At 36.7% G+C, this 18,558-nt stretch overlaps 1 protein-coding gene across 2 annotated transcripts in view; it reads left to right on the top strand.

Moving 5' to 3' along the window:
* The window catches only part of SLF2 (SMC5/6 complex localization factor 2), a 47,738-nt gene that overhangs the window by 25,636 nt on the left and 3,544 nt on the right, over positions 1–18,558 (top strand). For both annotated transcript variants that reach the window (XM_078151099.1, XM_020966728.2), the window contains exons 10-18: positions 1,339–1,414; positions 2,606–2,744; positions 8,227–8,332; positions 8,806–8,982; positions 10,077–10,174; positions 10,687–10,774; positions 12,392–12,520; positions 16,108–16,182; positions 17,611–17,697. In XM_078151099.1, coding sequence (XP_078007225.1) covers positions 1,339–1,414; positions 2,606–2,744; positions 8,227–8,332; positions 8,806–8,982; positions 10,077–10,174; positions 10,687–10,774; positions 12,392–12,520; positions 16,108–16,182; positions 17,611–17,697 — 975 coding nt within the window. The remainder of the gene's footprint in view (positions 1–1,338; positions 1,415–2,605; positions 2,745–8,226; positions 8,333–8,805; positions 8,983–10,076; positions 10,175–10,686; positions 10,775–12,391; positions 12,521–16,107; positions 16,183–17,610; positions 17,698–18,558) is intronic.

Raw genomic sequence — 18,558 nt, 5'->3', positions numbered from 1 at the left:
TTTTCCTCCATTGTTCCTTCTGACATATTTTCTGGACCCTTTATCCTGGTTGATCTCTGGTTTTTCGGTGTCCTTAGTATAAAATTGAATATAATGTTCCAAATATAGTTTGACCAGTAGATTATTCCCCCATTGCTGATCTTGAAATTCCCACGAATGATCTGAATGAATTGTATCTTCTTTCTGTTTTGCCCTCCTTAACTCTGTTGGGTTACATAAAACCTGAATGCTACCTATAATTGTCATTATACTTAATTCCATAGACAAAACCTAAATTGATCTACCAGCAGAAGCAGTAGTAACAGCTGGTGGTCAGCTAAAATTTTGGATCTTTTTTTCACATGCACTACTATCAAGTCAGGTCCCTGTTACCCAGTCCTTAAGTAATTGATTTTTTAAAACCTTCAGCTTAAAAACTTGACATTTGTCCTTGTTACTGACTCGTAGAGTCATAGGTTGATAGATCCAGAAAGAGACTAATAGATCATCTGCCTAACCCCTTGTTTTACAGATGAAGAAACTGAGGTCCGGAGAAGGGCAGTAACTTGCTCATGGTTGCACAGCTAGTCAGTGGCAGAAGTGGCTGTTTAACCCTCTCGGTCCAGCCTGTACAGATCTGGAACCTGATTTCTACTTTGTTGTTCGAAGGGGGCTGCCCCTTTCACCTTCCTGTCGTTGGCAGATTGGGATACGCCTGTCATCTATGCCTTTTTCTCTTGAGTCATTGACAAAACTATTAAATAGCACAGGGCGGCAGTTAGTGACTACTCTGGGTCCAGCCATTCACTTACTTCCAAATTTACCTAAGTGTATGCTCAGCTAGGTGGTACCTCTCTGTCTTATCCACAAGTACCAGAAAGCACCTTGTCAGATGCTTTGTTTAAATCTAAACACCCTCCATCTGTAGTATTCCTTTGGTCACCAGCCTAGTGACTCTGTGCAAAAAAAAAAGAAAAGAAAAGAAAGATGCCATGTCATGCTCTTGACTTGTGGAATCTATTAAACCCCCCCGAATCTTTTCAGATCAGCTGCTTCTCCCATTTTGTGCTTGCCCCATCTAAGCATCTATGTGTAAGACATTCTGGCTATTTCAGTCCCTTTTTGTGTCCCCATGTTCACTCATTTGTGGCTTTGCTACTTAAAAATTGTTTATCTGATTGTGACCCGGTAATGTTACCACCCATGGCTGAGACTAGTACAGTCTCTTTTTGCTTTCAGCTTTTTCACATGTACTGCCTTTCAGCTCTCATTAGAAAATACATGAAATTGCCATGGTTTCAGTTATGCTTTCCTCTAAATTATGTGTAAAAAAATTAAATAATGATTTTCTTTTGACAGATGATGTCTGTTCACACAGACTATATTGTTTCTATACAGCTTTTGAATACATTGATAGACTTAACAATTAGAAATGGTAAGTATGCAGATACATTGTTTCTATTTTCTTAGTATAGAGCTGTTGGGTGCTGCTTGCTTTGGGACTCATGTTGAGGGAAGGTAGGAAAGGAAAGGGGAGAATAAGAATTTATATAGTGCCTCCTATATGCCAGGCATTATGCTAAGTGCCTTTTTTGAAAAAACAAATATTATCTCATTTGATTCTTAAAACAACCCTGTAAGGCAGATGCTATTATTTCCGCCATTTTACATTTGAGGAAACTGAGACAGACAGGTTAAGCAACTTGCTCAGGGGGTTATGTAGCTAGTTAAGTGTCTGAGGCAAGACTTGAACTGAGGTTTTCCTGACTCTAGGCCAGCACTTTATACACTGTGCCACCAGCTGCCTCTGGAGAGGATTAAGTATGTTTAGTGATTTAAATTGCTTGTGTAATTTTAAAATGTGTAGTAATGGAATGAGGTGCTCATGACCTGTTTCTGATCAAAGTTAAAAAGAGTATCTGTGTGTTCCAGTTGTACAGGAGAAAAGAGTTTCCAAATCATTTAAGTGACAGCCCTAATTGGGTAATTTCCCAGCTTGTGGGTTGCTTTGCCAGAAGTGTTGGTATAATTGGAAGTTAAAAATTAATTGGGATGTAGTCAACAGCAACAAACAGTATTACACTGAGAAATAGATTGGCATCATGCACCGTGATAAGGATAACAGTTGTAGGCTAGTGTAATTTTTTCAGGGGGTGGAATTGCCATTTTTGAGAGAACACTTCTGCACATAGCAACATGTTCTTGTTTACCTGTGGATTATGTAAGTCTGTAGAAGGTGATTTACCTTCAATTTGGTAATAGGTGGCTTTCAAGAGCAATATTCTTTCGAAGTCTAGTTAAACAGTGGTTAACTAGGCTTAGAAATAATTACTACTGCTAGTATTAGTACTGTTACTGCATTAGTAAATGTGGTTGAACAAATATCAAAGAATGGTTTTCTTCCTAACTGTCATTTATCGATTGAGCCATAGGTTTTCCAGATAAAGAATTGGTAGTATGCCTTTCAACTGTTTTTAAAGTTCTCTAAAATCAGCTTATTTGCTATTAAATCTTGTTCTCCCATGTAAATTTTACCGTGAAACTGTGGGAACAGTGTGTAGAAAATGCTTTTCTACTTTGGAAAAGTGTCTGTAATCATGGTACTCATATTTTGTCTCTTCTCTAGATGCCACTAGTGGATCATCAGTTTGGCCTTGGATCCCATCACTGTCCGATATTGCAACTGTGTTTGTCAACATGGGAGTTAGTTTTAAGTGTTTGTTTCCTGTACAGAATCTTCAGCCTGCCTTCAATGAAGATATTTTGTAAGTTTTCTTTTACGTATTAGCACGGTTTACTAGCACTGATGTTTGGGGGGCAGGAAGACTGCTTAAGATATGTTAAAGAAATGTTCAGAGTTTTCAAATTGTGCTATAGGAAGTTGTTTCACCCTAATTTTCTTGTCTACTGCTGTGTACGGGAGATAGAAATGTAGCCCAAGGACTGCTGAATCATAACACAATCGAGAGCTCAGTTCTTGTTATAAGTCACGTAAAAGTTGTTGATCTTGATATGTCTTTCTTGTCTAGAAAGTAGATTGTGGCCAAAAGAGGGCTTGGACTAAGTGAATTTGAGAGGGTCCAGTCTCTTCTAACAATAACATTCTATAACTATAATTCTGTAAGCCCTTTAAAAGTTCAGATCACTTCCCTTTGCATGTGTTCTGTAGCACTAGTAAATGCATGAGTGATATTCCATAATAAAAATTAACCCATAATTTGGTCCCCTTCAGGTTTGACAACTTCTAATCAGTTATATAGGTGTATTTTGTTTCAACATAACATTATATAGAGAAATAATTATTTTGAACTCAACAGGTTTCCAACTACAGCCTCCTAATTTTTAACTTCTTCCCTCAATAACATTCAGTGTATCAGCTCTCTGCCCTCATTGGGACCTGCAGTCATATGACACTCCTTAATTTACCCAATTCAAACCACTTTAACCATATTAGATATCCTGCTCGGGCTAGAGGCCATGCTTAGCCACTTTACTGCTGTCTTATTAATATTCTAGATCGTCCTGGCCCTTTAACCCATAGTTAATAATGGCCATGCATGGATCATTCTGACCATCCATGTTCTTCATTCCTTCTTCTGACCCACAGAGTATCACTGGGAAAAATTGCAGACTGTGGATAACCTGCACAGCAACAAACCCTGTTTAATTTCAGTTAGGCAGTTATTGCTATGCTCAGTGGTTCTATTTTTCATCTCCCTTAGATTCCTTAGTATTCATTTCTACCAGTGGCTGTTCTTAAAGTATTGTTTATGGTAGTTGTGATGGTGGAGGTAGTGGTGGTGTAAATCTTCACCTTTTTCAAATCCTCACTTTCACCATCTTTCAACTCATAGCAAGTACGATGATCTTTTTACTAAGAAAATCAAGATTCCTCAGAAGGGAACTCCTTCGTTTTTGTCTCCTTTTTGCCTCTACTTATCTCTCTGTTTTCTTTCTGCCTCAAAAGAAGTGAGACATTTCCTTAATCTAGTACTAACTGTTGCTTTTAACTTTTTTACCTTCTTGACCTTTTTACCTCAAGCAGAATGTCTATCTCTGGCATCTTTAGACCCCAAGGTTGTGTAGTTGATAGAGTGCTGGGCCAGGAACCAGGAAGACTTGACTTCAACTATGGCCTCAAACAAATACTTAACCTCTTTTTGCCTCAGTTGCCTCAACTGTAAAATGGGATAATAATAGTACCTGCCTCAAAGGTTGTGGTGAAGATCAAATGAAATCATATTTGCAAAGTGCTTAGCACAGAGTCTGTCACATAATAAGTGAGACGTAAACGCTAGCTGCTATTATTACTGTTAATTTTTGTATTCATTCCTTTTACTTACAAACGAGCAGATTTACTTTTTTTTCTTTTTTTAAGAAAAAGCTTTCACTTGAACTTGCTAACAGCCTTCTAGCTACCACTATGTTTTCTCCCTTTTACAGCCAAATTGGTTTCTGATTTATTTCTGGTCCTGACTTCTCTGCCTGCCTCCAGGATCTTCCCTTCCTAATTCATCATATACACTAATTGTCTAATGAATTCTCTTAAAGCATAGTTATGATTGTATTACTCCTTTGTTCAAAAACTCTTCCTGACTCTCCATTTCCTTACGGGCTAAAAGCTCCAACTCATTAGCCCAGCATTCGAGGTCTTCCACCTTCTAGCTCCTTTTAATCTCATACTTCCATGAAAGCTTTAGTTTCCATTTACTTAGAATGTACTTTGATTTTCTTGCCTCCATTCATGCTGTTCACTCACATAGCCATCTAACTTTAGTTAAGCCCTCTTCACCTCTCACCTGGAGTGTAAAAGGAGCCTCTTAATTAGCCTCCTTGCCTCTAATCTTTCCCGATTCCAATCCATCCAGGATGCCCCGAAAATGATCTTCTCCAAAATGCAGTTCTGAACAGATCTCTCTCTCTTCACCCCTCTCTCTTTGTCTCCCCCCTTCCCCCTCTTCCCCCCCCATCTCTCCCCTTCTTCCCCTCTCCCCTTTTTGGCCTCATTACATATTCTTTCTTGCAGTGCTCTTTACAATCTAGTTAAACTGGCCTTCTTGCTGCTCCATTTCACTTCTCTTTGCCTTTGCTCTAGCTTTGTCTCTTGCTTCTATAACTCACTCCTTTCTCACCTATACTCCTTAGGATCCCTGCTTCTTCTTCAAGACTCAGATCAAGTGCTGCCATCTTTGTGATCCGTTTCCTGATCAGTTCCCTACTCCTTACTCCCTCCACCCTTGCTCGTATATTTCCTCACAAGATTATCTGTTATATAGGTACTGGTATATATTTACGTGCATGCATGTTGTCTCGCCTGTTAGAATGTAAGTTCCTTGGTGGTAGGGACTGTTCTGCTTTTGTAATTGGCATATAGCAGCCATTTAATAAATACTTATTGATTGATTGAAACCCCCCCCATTTCCAATCAGAGAATCATAGATTTAGAGCTAAAAGGGATCTTAGATGTCATCTAGTCATCCTTTTTTTTTTAATAGGAAAGGAAATTAAAGCCCATAAAAGTTAAGTGACTTAAGGTTTTAAAATGTTTTCCTACAACAGTCCCTATAGTTAGGTATTGTAAGTATTATCCTCATTTTACAGATAAGGAAACAGGCTGGGAGAAGTTAAATGACATGCCCAAGGTTATATATTTAATAAATGTCTTCGATGGGATTAGAATGTAGGTCTCTCCTGATTTCAAGTCCAATTCTCTTTTCACTTTAAAATCAGTGCTGCATATCAGTCCCTGCGCATCATTATCTATCAAGACCAAACTCAAATGTCAACCTCCAGTGCAGCCTTCATTGACTGCTTGAACCACAAGTCACAGATTCTAACAGTTAGAAAGGATCCCAGTTCTCTTTTCCTTATCTGCTTCAGCCCAACTTTCCCTAAATCCCCATCCTATTTTTCCGTCCCCTTCTGTTACGCCTTCAGGAACTCTCACTCTATTGTTAACAAACTTCCCCTAATATTAGACTTCTTATTCTCCTGTTTTTTTCCATCTTATACTCACAGAAACATAGATTTCCTCTATCCCTGAGACAGTGCATGACTGGCTGTCCTCTCTAGTGCCAGACATATTGTTTCTTATGTTCCCTATACACTTAACTCTCCAAGACAAAAGGGTATACCGTGTTCCTCTTGCTACTTCTAGATTTTCCTGCCATTGTCACTGGGCAGTTTCACCTTTGAGGTACATTCCATTCATCTTTATTGAGTGCTCTCTTCAGAGCTTGGTGGCGTGTTCTTTACTGGTCCAGATCATTCTCCTTCCTTTCTCAGAGAACTCAACACTGGTCTCATAGTCTTCCTCTGCATCCCAATTCTTGCCCTCATACTTAGGGGTTTTAGTGTACAGGTTGATGTCCCTTCAAACACCCTGGTTTCTCAACTTTGTCAACTTCCACTTTCATTTCACCTCAGTCACATATATGAATTGGTCTCACTGTCCTTAACCTGCCACTATAAAATAAAGATGACCTGTCACTTATGTCACCTTGCTGAAAGTCCTTTAACATCCCTGAGCCTCAGTTTGCTTAACTGTCAAATGAGAGGGTTGGACCAGATGTCCTCTAAGGTTCTTTCCAGCTCTAAATCTGTAATCTTAGGAATCATCACTTATGATTGTTTGACCTCTGATTCAGTACTCTGAAATTCATCTCTCAGGTAATAACTTTTTATTCTCTCTCTTCCTCACTTCTCCTAAACTTACTCTTTATCTTCATTATGACCTCCATTCAGTCACCCCTCTCTGCCTTTCCAATTCGTAATCCCTGCTTCGTGCTCTCTTTTCTAAATCTTGAACTTAGGGGTAACCAGTCACTAACCTTCCCTTGGCCTCAGTTTCTTCATCTGTACAATGAGAGGGTTGTATTGGCTGACATCGGAGGTTCCTTCCAGCTTTAGAGCTGTGATTGTAAATTTCTTCTTCTCCCATTCCCTCAACAAGTCACTTTACCTCTGTCTGCCTCAGTTTCCTCAACTGTAAAATGGGGATAATAATAGCACCTATGTTCCAGGGTTCTTGTGGGGATCAAATTGTATAATTGTAAAGTGTTTTACACAGTGCCTGGCACATAGTAGGGGGTTAACAGATGTTTGTTTCCTCCCTGCTGTTACCCCATCCCTTAGATCCCTTTTAGCTTCAGCTCAGGTGCTACTTCCTATGCAGTGCTTTCCTGATTCTCCAAGTTGTTAGTACAGTCTCCCTCTGAAATTATTTTGGATACCTTTGGATGTAATTTGTATTTACTTATTTTGGGGCTTGTGTTTTCCCTACCCCTATAGATTGTAACCTCCTTAATGGACAGGATGTGACTGTTGTTTTGGTTTTGATCTTTATGTGCACAGTACCTTAGGTAAAGGCACTTAATGAATGCTTACTGAATTGAATCTATAGTAGCCAATAATTCCTTCTATAATGTCCCCAACAAATAGTTGTCTGTCCTCCTGGTCAAAATCTTACCTGTATGTGTGTTTGAGGGGGCGGGGTGAGTGGAGTATCCTTTTCCCTAGGCAATCTGTTATATTTTTGAATAGCTCTATTAGGAAATTTTTCCTTAAAGTAAACCTAAAACCTGCATTTTTGCAAATTTACTTGTTTCTTGATCTAGGGCCATGTATAAGATTTCTCTTCCACATAACTGCTCTTACTATACTTGAAAACTGTTTTGATGGTCCTACCAAATCTTCTCTTTTTCAAGCTAAACATCACCAGTTCTTTGAGCTTTGTATGGCATAGCCTTAAATCCTCTTGAATTCATAACATCCTTCTAGACACACTTTAGCTTGCTGTTTCTTCCTCAGAACTGTAGATAGTACTCCAAATGTCATCTGGCTAGAGCAGAATATAAAGAATTAACTTGTTCCTTCATTCTGGACATTAGTACTTTTGCATTCCTCTGAATTTCACGTATCTTTTGTTTCTGCCACTTACTATGCTTACATTGTGGTTATATTGTAATTTTGTGTATCTTGTCCTGTCCTTTCTCTTAGACTCTAAGCTTCTTCTGGGGGTCATATTTTATTTATCTTTCTGTGCCTCACCTTGCACTGCCTTGTACTTGAAAATGATCATCTGGAGGACCTGAGTTCAAATATGGCTTCATACACATAACACTCACTAGCTGTGTGACTCTGGGCAAATCACTTAACCCCAATTCCTCACCAAAAAAAAAAAAAGATCAGTAAAACATTGTTGAATGAATGTTATATGCATTTCACATTTCTTTGTTCATTTTTCAGTAATTTTGAGGTACAAAACATATCTGAAGAAAGAAAAGGTGAAGATTCTATAGCAGAAACTGTTGTTTCATGTCTTCCAGAAACCAACATTTTAAATGTAGTTAAGGTAAGAAATTTGCCTTTATCAGTCATTTTTGTCTTTTTTGTTTGCATTCAGTTTGAGAATTCACATGGAAGAAATACTCTTTCTGGAGAAAACAGTGATAATAATAAATGATGCTTTTGCCTAAGTTATTAGTATGATCAAGAGTATTTTAGGTCATTGCAACTTTTGGATTATTTTTTCTCAGAAGATTTTTAATCAGTTCTTTGGGAGGCAGGACTTGATTAAGCAGAAATCTATTTTTACCACCTACAATTTTGTTTGGGGATCTACCTGAGTTCCTATATCCAAGTACGAACATTAGAAAGCTAGAGAAAGGGTTGGCAGGGGTGGTTCTGTCTTGTTTTGTAAGGATTGAATCATTGCCAATCCCAATATATCAGAAGTAACAAGGACATTTTTCTGAATTTAAAAACGAGGTTAAATACCTTTCCTTAGTAAATGAATTTCACTTACTTTTGTGATTGTGTGCTAAGTTTATAGGCTTGTGTACAGCTGTATACCCAGAAGGTTACACAGATCAAGAAATAATCTTGCTGCTTTTAATGTTCTTGAAAATGAGTTTGGAAAAGCACCTGAAACAGATTGCACTAGTGGACTTTCAGAGTCTCCTGATAAACCTGTTGAAAAACATTAGAGATTGGGACACAAAGGTAAGAGATGAAGCTACCAAAGAATATAATACTAGTTTGGTGTTAGGAAAGCAGAGATTTACTTTCAGTGCAGGCAGAATAAAAATGTGTTATGTTCCTAACATATAACCTGACATCTGGTAGTTGAGGGGTGAATCAGACATAAAGAAAGATTGCATTTGTTTAATATGTGTTAAAATCATGAAAATTATATCTTTTATGTAATGCTTAATCAGGGCTTCTTAAGTTGAGAACCCCCTGAAGTTTTAAAAGATGTTGATAACTGTATTTCAACATAAATGGTTTCCTTCATAATCCTGTATATTATACATTTGTGAACATTATTTTGAGAAGAGGCCTGTAGACTTCACCAGACTGTCAAAGGGGTGTGGTCTACAACAAAGATGTCGGACATGCAGCTTATAACACTCCTAGTGCATCCCAAATTAGATTAAAATGTAATTGGGAAATGTTTCTCAAAAATACAATAAGACATACATAATATTACATTTTTAAACTAAGTCAATGTGCAGCCCACAGGGGTCCTTATGTATGATAGATTAGTAACTCTCATCTGTATTTGAATTTGACACCCCTGATCTACAACACAAAAAAAGAACTCCTGCTTTAGATCTATAAACTCAAAAGTGATTTCCACCTTAGATTTGCTTACATTCACGTCAGAAGGCACTTTTGGGGAGCTTGCACCTGTGAAATTCTGAGTATGGAGTTAGAGAACTAGAGATTACTTCATTCTCTAAAGAACACATTTATTTAGAGAAGGAAGATTTGTTTATCAATATCACAGTAAATTCCATATGTAGAAGTGGAATTTAGTTGTACTAATATGGTCTGTGATCATAACACAGGACTAAACTGAAGGTCTGAAGATTAGGTTCATCTTAGCAAAGAGCTCTAACTCCTCTGTGATAAGTTAATTGGAATCTTTAAGTGCTTTTTCATAATGTACTGGTTTTAAAAGTAGGGATTTGGAGTTTGCGGGAAGCAGGTTGGGAATAACATAATGTTAAGGCTATGTGAATGGACTTTGGGGTGTTCAGTCCTTGCGTGGTAACCATCCTGAAATGTGCTTCTTTTTTCTCTGTGCTTTTCAGATGCCTGAACTTTGTATGGCTATAAGTGAGCTGTCCAGTCATCATCACAACCTTCTATGGTTGGTGCAGTTTATCCCTAACTGGACAGTACGTGGAAGGTATTTGAGACTATGGGAAGGAAAAAAAAAAGATTTTAATAGCAACTACATCAGATCTTTCTATTCTTTGTACTTGTCTCCCAGCTCTTGACACACAGAGTAGCTGCTTACTAAATGCCTGTTGAAAGTGCTCTTCTCTTTTTTTTTTTAATTGCTTCTCATCATCCCTGAGTGGCAGATCAGAATCGTTTCTCTTCTTTCTATTATGATAATATATAGATCCAGCAAGAATTGAGTGTGTTGCTTAACCGATGTTATTTGCTTCTTGGACCCTGGTTCTGAAAGTCATTCTTGACTTTATAAAACATTCATGTAAAATATTTCCCCTCTTACATCAGTAATGTTTGTCTCTCTAGAATATAACTCTCTTGGAACATATTGGATCCATTTTAAAATTGGAATAAATTGGGGACTAAGAAAAAAAATTGTGTTTTTTTTAATTCTTCCTGTTTTGCTTACCAAAAATATTATTAAAAAATAAATGTAAATACAATTTTGAATTCTGATTTTAGGCAAGTGAGACAGCATCTCAGCCTAGTGATTATTGCTAAATATCTGGACAAGAAACCTGAAGATATTCCAAGTGCCAGTGATCTGCAGGTATGAATGTCTTTTTATATAGTAAATTAAATTTAGCTGTTGGCTGATTTGTGTGTGCGTGTGTGTGTGTGTGTGTGTGTGTGTAAGGATTCACTTTAGGGATTTTGAAAGCCTAGAACTGTTTTAAATTGCTTCTCACAACTGTTTTGCCTTTTTCTTAGGCTACTAAATAGTCTTTTTGTTTATGTGTGGTTTTTTTGGTTTTTATTTTTGGTTTTTTTTGGGGGGGGAATTGGGGTTAGGTGACTTGCCCAGGGTCACACAGCTAGTAAGTGTCATGCTTTTGGTCTGAGGCTGGATTTGAACTCAGATCCTCCTGACTTCAGGGCCAGTGCTGTATCTACTTCGCCACCTAGCTGCCCCCTAAATAGTCTTTTTAAAAACAGTTAAAATTTGGTTATCCAGTATTGGTTAATAGTAATGCCAAGACATAAGAATTTGACTTTCCTTTCTTTGAATGCATCTATTTTGTTTTTCTACAAGAAGTAGAAAAGTAAAAGACATTGCAGATAAAGCAATAACCCAATGGAAAAACACTTAAAAATTCTAAATGTATCTATAGTGGTAGATCTGAGGTTCTTTGAATTTAGAATGAGCATACTTCTGTTTGAATTTATAAATATTTTGTGATAACTAGTGTCTGTATGACTTTTAAGTTGTCAGTGATTGACAGATAGTGGTGTTTGCCCCCATAGAAGGAGAAATAGGAAACAACTGGCTGGGATTCTTGCTTCTGATTCTTACCCATTTTCCTTTGAACTTTGCAAGTGCAAACTAGGACCACATTAATAGTTAACTCTCAGCTTAGTAGTCAGTCTTCAAATAAAAGAGTTTAGTGATGATATATTCAATCCCATGCATGGCCTATCCGTTCCCTGATTCAGTGAACCTTCTTTACTCCCTGGAGAAATAAGAACTTCACGTAAATGTATAAAAACTAGAATTTTGGGGGCAGCTAGGTGGCACAGTAGATAGAGCACCAACCCTGGAGTCAGGAGTACCTGAGTTCAGATTCACCCTCGGACACATAACACTTACTAGCTGTGTGACCCTGAGCAAGTCACTTAACCCTGTTGCCTAGCCCCCCCAAAAAACAAACTAGAATTTTTTACTTTTTTGGACAGCTGGCCCATTCAAACATTTGTCCTTAAATTAAAAAAAAAAACCCATTCTTCTAACTCAAAATTTCCTTTAAGATATTAAAGACTTTTAAGTAAAAGGGAGTAATCAGTGGAAAATATATACACATATATGTGCATGTAGAAGGTATTTCTAGGGAGGAAGAGTAATATAATGCCAAATACAATACTTAAGCATAGGGGCAGCGAGGTGGCGCGGTGGATAGAGCACTGGCCCTGGATTCAAGAGGACCTGAGTTCAAATCTGGCCTCAGACACATAACACTTACTAGCTGTGTGACCCTGGGCAAGTCACTTAATCCCATTGCCTAGCCAAAAAAACAAAACAAAAAAAACTTAAGCATATTATTGACACCATTCTTATAAATTAACATGAATAATTATTCATAAAGAGAACAACTTAAAAGAGATATCCAGCAGAGATCAGTGCCTGCTATACTACTCATACTTTGCCCCTTCTATGTCTTTCCTTTGGCAGATGTCTCTTCTTTGTCAGTACCTTACACAAATGAAGCCTGATTTGTTAAGGAAAATGATAGCAAAGAAAACAGGTGAACAACAGGATAACCTTACCAAAGACTGTTTAGGTCTAGACCTTGAGCAACAGGTATGTTTTAAGACTAGATTATTTGATAAGCATACGCCTCTCTCCCTTCTTTGCAGAAGTGGGGGACTTTGAAAATGGAATGCTTTGTATGCTGTCAGACTTGTTTGATGTGTTGTTTAGATGAAATGCTTTTTCCCTCCTCTCTTATTCTTTATTGTAAGGAACAGTTTTCTGGGTTTAGGAGGAGAAAGGTAGGTAGATAGCTGGATAGATTTAGAAATAAAGGTGATATAAAAATAAGACATAAATAAAATCTTATTTTTAAAGACTAAATTATCTGGAAGCACATGAAAACAAGTTTGACCTTCCTTGAACTTTATAATAAATGAATTTCAGGAAATTGGCCAAAAAGTAAATCTTATTTTTGCATTTATTTCTGCTATGAAATTTTTAGATAAAACTAAGTAGTACAAAATAGGTGTCATTATAATTTCTTTAAGACCATAATTCTGGAAAAGGATCTGTGTGTGTTTTTAAGTGTTGTTTTTACCTTAAGACACCTCAATTTTAGTACTTCTGACTATAACCCTTGAAATATTTGCTTTCTAGTGTTTTGGCCTAAGGTATTATTTCACCACTAAGTAACTTCAGTGAATAATTGATCTCATCAGTTTGGGTACTCTTGCTTTTATGCAGATTGCAACCCACCCGTGGTTTCCCATCGTAAGGCTTTTCTTTATTTCCTTCTGTAAATCTGGCACAGTTGATTCATACAGTTTGATGGGTAACATTTATTATTGCAATGCTGTCAGATTGGAGTTCATTTAATTATATGCCATCTTTTTCTTATTGTTATTATTTCTTTTATTTTTATTAATCTTTGCTTTAACACATTTACAGTCAGCTGTATGTAGCTGATGAGGTGAATGTTTCCCACATTAGTCATTTCCTCCCTGTCAAAATGTAATGTTTTATTTTTCTTATGTTTGGTGCTCTCCATGTCTAACACTCCTAACATTTTTCTCAAAGAAGGTATTTGTGATACATAAGTATAAGGTTGTGTATTCTACAAGTCTTTGGCCTCTCTTGTTTTTTACTCTCAAACCATACCTTTCAGAATTTCTAATCATCCTCCCCTATGCCCACTTGTGTATTGAAGTCATTAAATATCAGTATGTATGTGGATTTGATCTGGAAGGTTTTATGGAGTTTGTAGAATTGCTGTACCTCCCCATCTACCATAACAGGTAGTGGCCCTTATGTTGCAGTTAATGTGATTGTGATATTTTTCCACATTTATCATGAGCCTTATAGTAAAAGATATCCATCTCATGAAATGACGTTTCTTGTTACCTCTTATTTACTTTTCAAAAGAAAATTTGTGAGCTATGTTTTCATTTAACTGCAGTTTCCTTTTGTCTTCTGGTTTCTTTTATGGTGAGACTGTGGAGATGAATATAATTAATTTCCTCTGGTAATATGTCCATTTGTTGGATACAAAGTCACTGTACCAATAGTTGAAGTTTATAGATTATGTAAAAAAGGCATAATTCCTAGCATCTTCTTGTCCCCTTTTCTGATCACCATCTTGATCACCATCACAGTAGAAGCAGAAAGGGTCTAGACAAGATTGAGGGGTATTTTGTGTTTGTCTTTAATTCATGGGTTTTTGCCACGGCCAAGCAATTTGCCACCATGGTGATTTAGCTTCTGTGTTCTTGTATATGCTGTTCCTTGGAAAACAGACATAGTCTGTTGTCAGTATTGTGCAGCATGGTAGAACCTGTCAGAGATTGTGTTCCATTGACATAACTTTCAAGAAGCCAAGCCAACACCTTTGTGTTATGAGGCATTAGAGTAAGACTTTCTGTAACAAAGTATATAAGCACTACCACTGACAGTAAATTTCTCTATTGTGGCTATAGTCCTGCTTTAAGAAAAGTGCTTGTTGAAGCAAGGGTAATATGTAGAAGAAATAAAAGGAGCATATAATTAAGTGTTAAACTATTTGTTACTAACTATAAATATAATGGGATTTGGGGAAAGGAAAGAAGGAAGGAAGAGTGCTCAGGTGCTGGAATAATTTTTAAAGAATGGGTGATTAGATATGTGATTAGGGGAGAGAAGTATGTAAGATGTGAAGAGGAGCATGGGAATGGCAAACGAGCATGTTGTATGCTGGAGATTGACCATTTGAAAATGGTATAACTAGAATAGTGGGTACATGTTGAGGTGTAGTAGGAAATAGAGTTGAACAGAAGAAAGCATCAGGTTATGAAGAGACATCATCAAAGCCTGGCAGAAATTTAAACTTGATCGGCTATTATAGATTATTAGGCAAAGGAAAAACGAGCAAAGCCATGCTGTAAGAAAATTACTCTGATTATCTGGTGCAGTTGGTAGCAAGAATATAATATGGGTGCCTGAACTATGATGGTAGAAGAGATGGAGAATGAAGGAATGAATCAAATATTCTGAAAAAAATATTAATAGTCATGACAGATTGAGTGTATGTAATGGAAAGCAAAGAATTACTGACACCTCTAAGGTTTAAGAGACTAGAAATATATAGTCAGTACCACCGACAAATAAAAATGAAGAAGTGGAGCTGATAAGTTTGAAGTGAGGGGTATCCATGTGAAGTCCTAGAGACACGAAAAAAAGAGTGGTAAGAGGTTAGCCTGGAGGTATAGGTTTGGGAATAATCAGCAAAGAACCTTAATAAATTTTTATTAGAAAGATGACTGTTTTTTCCTATTTATCTTCTGGCAATGTATTGCCATAATTGAGTATCCTGTGAATTGAATTTTCTTAGGTTGTAATCTGTTTAAATTTATCAAAGTGTAAAACTGAACTCATCTTCTACATATAAACCTGGTCTTCCCATAAAATTCCCAATTTCTGTTGATAAAACCACTATTCTCCTAGTCACTCAGGCTTAGAACTACATAATTATCTTTGACTCTTCCTTCTTCTTCTTCTTCTTCTTCTTCTTCTTCTTCTTCTTCTTCTTCTTCTTCTCTTCTTCTTCTTCTTCTTCTTCTTCTTCTTCTTCTCTTCTTCTTCTTCTTCTTCTTCTTCTTTCTTCTTCTTCTTCTTCTTCTTCTTTCTTCTTCTTCTTCTTCTTCTTCTTCTTCTTCTTCTTCTTCTTCTTCTTCTTCTTCTTCTTCTTCTTCTTCTTCTTCTTCTTTGCTTCTTCTTCTTCTTCTTCTTCTTCTTCTTCTTCTTCTTCTTCTTCTTCACTACCCACATCCAGTTGTCCAGTTCTGTCCGTTCATCCTCCACAATCTCTCAAATCCATTTCCTTCTTTCTGCTCATGCTGCCACCCTCCTAGTTCAGGCCCTCAACACTTCTTACCCAGACTATTCTAATAGTCTCCTAATTGACTTTTCTGCCCTCCACTCCATCCTTCATACAGCCAGCAAAATAACCTTCCTAAATATATAGTCTTGTGACTCCCTATTGTATAGATAGGCCAAGAAGTTGGTAATTTGTTGTGTCATTTAATGCCTTCCAAGGTTGTGTGGGTGTGTATTCTCCGTCATTTCATTCCCTTGTAGAAATAACATTTTGGTCTGTCAGACTGTGAATGTGTCCTTCCCCTCCCCCCCCCAAGCACTAATTGTATTAATTTAATCTTTTCTAGGTGTATTACCTGACCTATGTGCTTCTTCATTTAGTCAGTGAAGTTAGTTCCTGTTCTTTCTCTTTCCAACAAAGGGTAAGGGATCTTTAGTATTTTTAATGTAGTATTTATAAGGGTAATTGAATTCACTATTACCAAAAGTAAACTTAATTTGGCTTTGCTTTGGATGGAGCATGACTTCTTAACCTAGAATCCATAAACTTTAAAAAAGTAACTATTTCAGTATAATTGGTTTTCTTTGTAATCTTATATTTTATATTTTATGCATTTAAAAACATTCTGAGATTGAACATGTATAAGCTATATCAAGTTGCTTACTGTCTCTGGGAGGGGGGGAGATGAGGAAAGGAGACAGAAAATTTGAAACTTGAATTTTTTTAAATAAATGTTAAAAATTATCTTTGCATGTAATTTGTGGGAAAATAAAATATTTTTAAAAATAAATGCACAGAAAAAAAATAAAGTACATTTGTCCAAGTTAAAAAACAAAACAATATGGTGGGGTTTTTTTTAAAACCCTGAAACATTGTGAAAAGGGATCTGTGAGTTTCACAAGACTGCCAAAAGAGTTCATTACACAGAAAAGGTTTAGAACCCCTGTTTTAAAATTGAGCACAAAATAACAGCCGGTGGGGTCATTTTATGAGAAAGTAGGTTTTATAACAGTTAGATTTTTGAAACTAATATCCTGTTGATAGTACTTGTTAATTTTCCTTAATACTGAAGTTGAACCTATTTTTATAATGTTGTGAGATGTAACACATTATCATCCCATCAAGGAAATAAGAGAGTGATGTTCATAAATTTTGACTAATCAAAGTCTGGATCTAGTTGAAATGCACTTTACCCTTTTGTAAATGCTGTTGATTTTCACAAAAATAAACAAGTGTTTATAATAGCTTGGTAAACTTCGATCTCGTCACTTTCCTGACTCAGGCATGATGAACTAATACAGTCACCAGTCTTTAATGTGTTTGTATGGACTATCAAATCCTAAAAAAAAAAATGTTGACTTAGAAACCAAAGTTAACTTCCCAAGGAATTCAGTATGATCAATCTTTTATTAATAAGAGCTTGTTTTGTTTCTGGAGGAAAACAGGTCATCTGTTGAAGCTTGAATATTCCTTGGAGAATGGGCTAGAATACTTCTCATATTTCTAAGGAATTCAGCACCTATTCTGAGCAGTAGATCTGCTTTTCATTAGTCCCTCCATGGATAAGAGCTATTTAGAATTCCTACTTTTATTTTTGGCTATTTTTCTATATTAACTAGCAAGAAACCATAATAGCCCTATTGTCTTGGCAGTCACTGCTTTCACTGATAGGACAGAGTTTGGGTATGATTGTTTTGGTTGATTAACATCAGAAATTGAAAACTGGGGGATGATAGATTTGAAAATGATTGTCAGTTGGCCTGGGTAACTGTGTTACTTTGCATCTTTTGAATAGTTTATAATGCTTCAGAGTTAACTTGTTTAAGCCCCTTGTCTTTGTTTCACGTAGAAAGATTTGCTGCAGCTATGTGGTTCTTTGGAGAAGCACATAAAATGTTCTATCAGAGAAGACGCAAGATTTTTTCATAGGACAAAGGTAAGTGTGAATATTCTTTCTTACCAAATGGTAGTGGACACTAAAAAATATGTATATATGTTCAGGTATATTCTTGAATCCTAAATCCATGTTTAGTGGCTATTTACACTTATATTTTGTTGTCTCTTGTATTTTGAATGGTCTGTAACCATGTGATGATAATGTGTATCATGTGCATAACTTTCTCATCCCAAATTAACTGGTAAAGTCTATCCAGTGTAGGAGTGATCACTTGAGTTTAGTACATTTTTATTTTATTAAGTGAAATATATAGCTTAGTACACAGATGTTAATTTTTGTATTGAGTTACAGATTTTCAAATACCTGTTGGGGATAGCTTTTAGTACTAGAGTAGAAAGCCCTGGTTTCAGAAACACATTCTTTTGAACACTTACTGGAGTTACTGGTCCGTAGAACCCTGTGGTTGTTGCTGACAGACAGGTTCAAAGAGGACCACCCAGCGGCTTTTTTGAACTGGAGAGTCTGAGTCCAAGTTGGTGCCAGAAGCCTCTCTTTTATTTACTCGGGGTGGAGAGTGACAGAAATGGTCTAAGTAATTGCTTCAGAAGATGGTCTTGCTGAAATGGCAAGTTGCATGCTTTCTCTAAACCCACCAGAAGAAAAAGTAGCAACTTATTTAAGTGAAATTGAATCTGCTGAATTCCAGAGGTTGAAAAAGTTCTTTTTTGAACTGACAGACACCTACAGAAAGTTGTTTGACATTAACCTTGTTTAAGCAGTTAAAACTTTTTCCAGAAATAGTTGTATCTCAGGTGCTAATTAACAAACTGATATTAATTGGTTTGATGATTTAAAAGAATGCATCATTTTCATTCTGGTGCAGTGGTCTGTACAGAGACA

This window comes from Phascolarctos cinereus, unplaced genomic scaffold, assembly GCF_003287225.1.
Source record: "Phascolarctos cinereus isolate Bilbo 61053 unplaced genomic scaffold, phaCin_HiC Scaffold_3;HRSCAF=262, whole genome shotgun sequence".
NCBI classification, from domain to species: Eukaryota; Metazoa; Chordata; class Mammalia; order Diprotodontia; family Phascolarctidae; genus Phascolarctos; species Phascolarctos cinereus.
The sequence above is the reverse complement of the archived record's forward strand: the minus strand, read 5'-3'. Positions and strand labels throughout refer to the sequence as shown.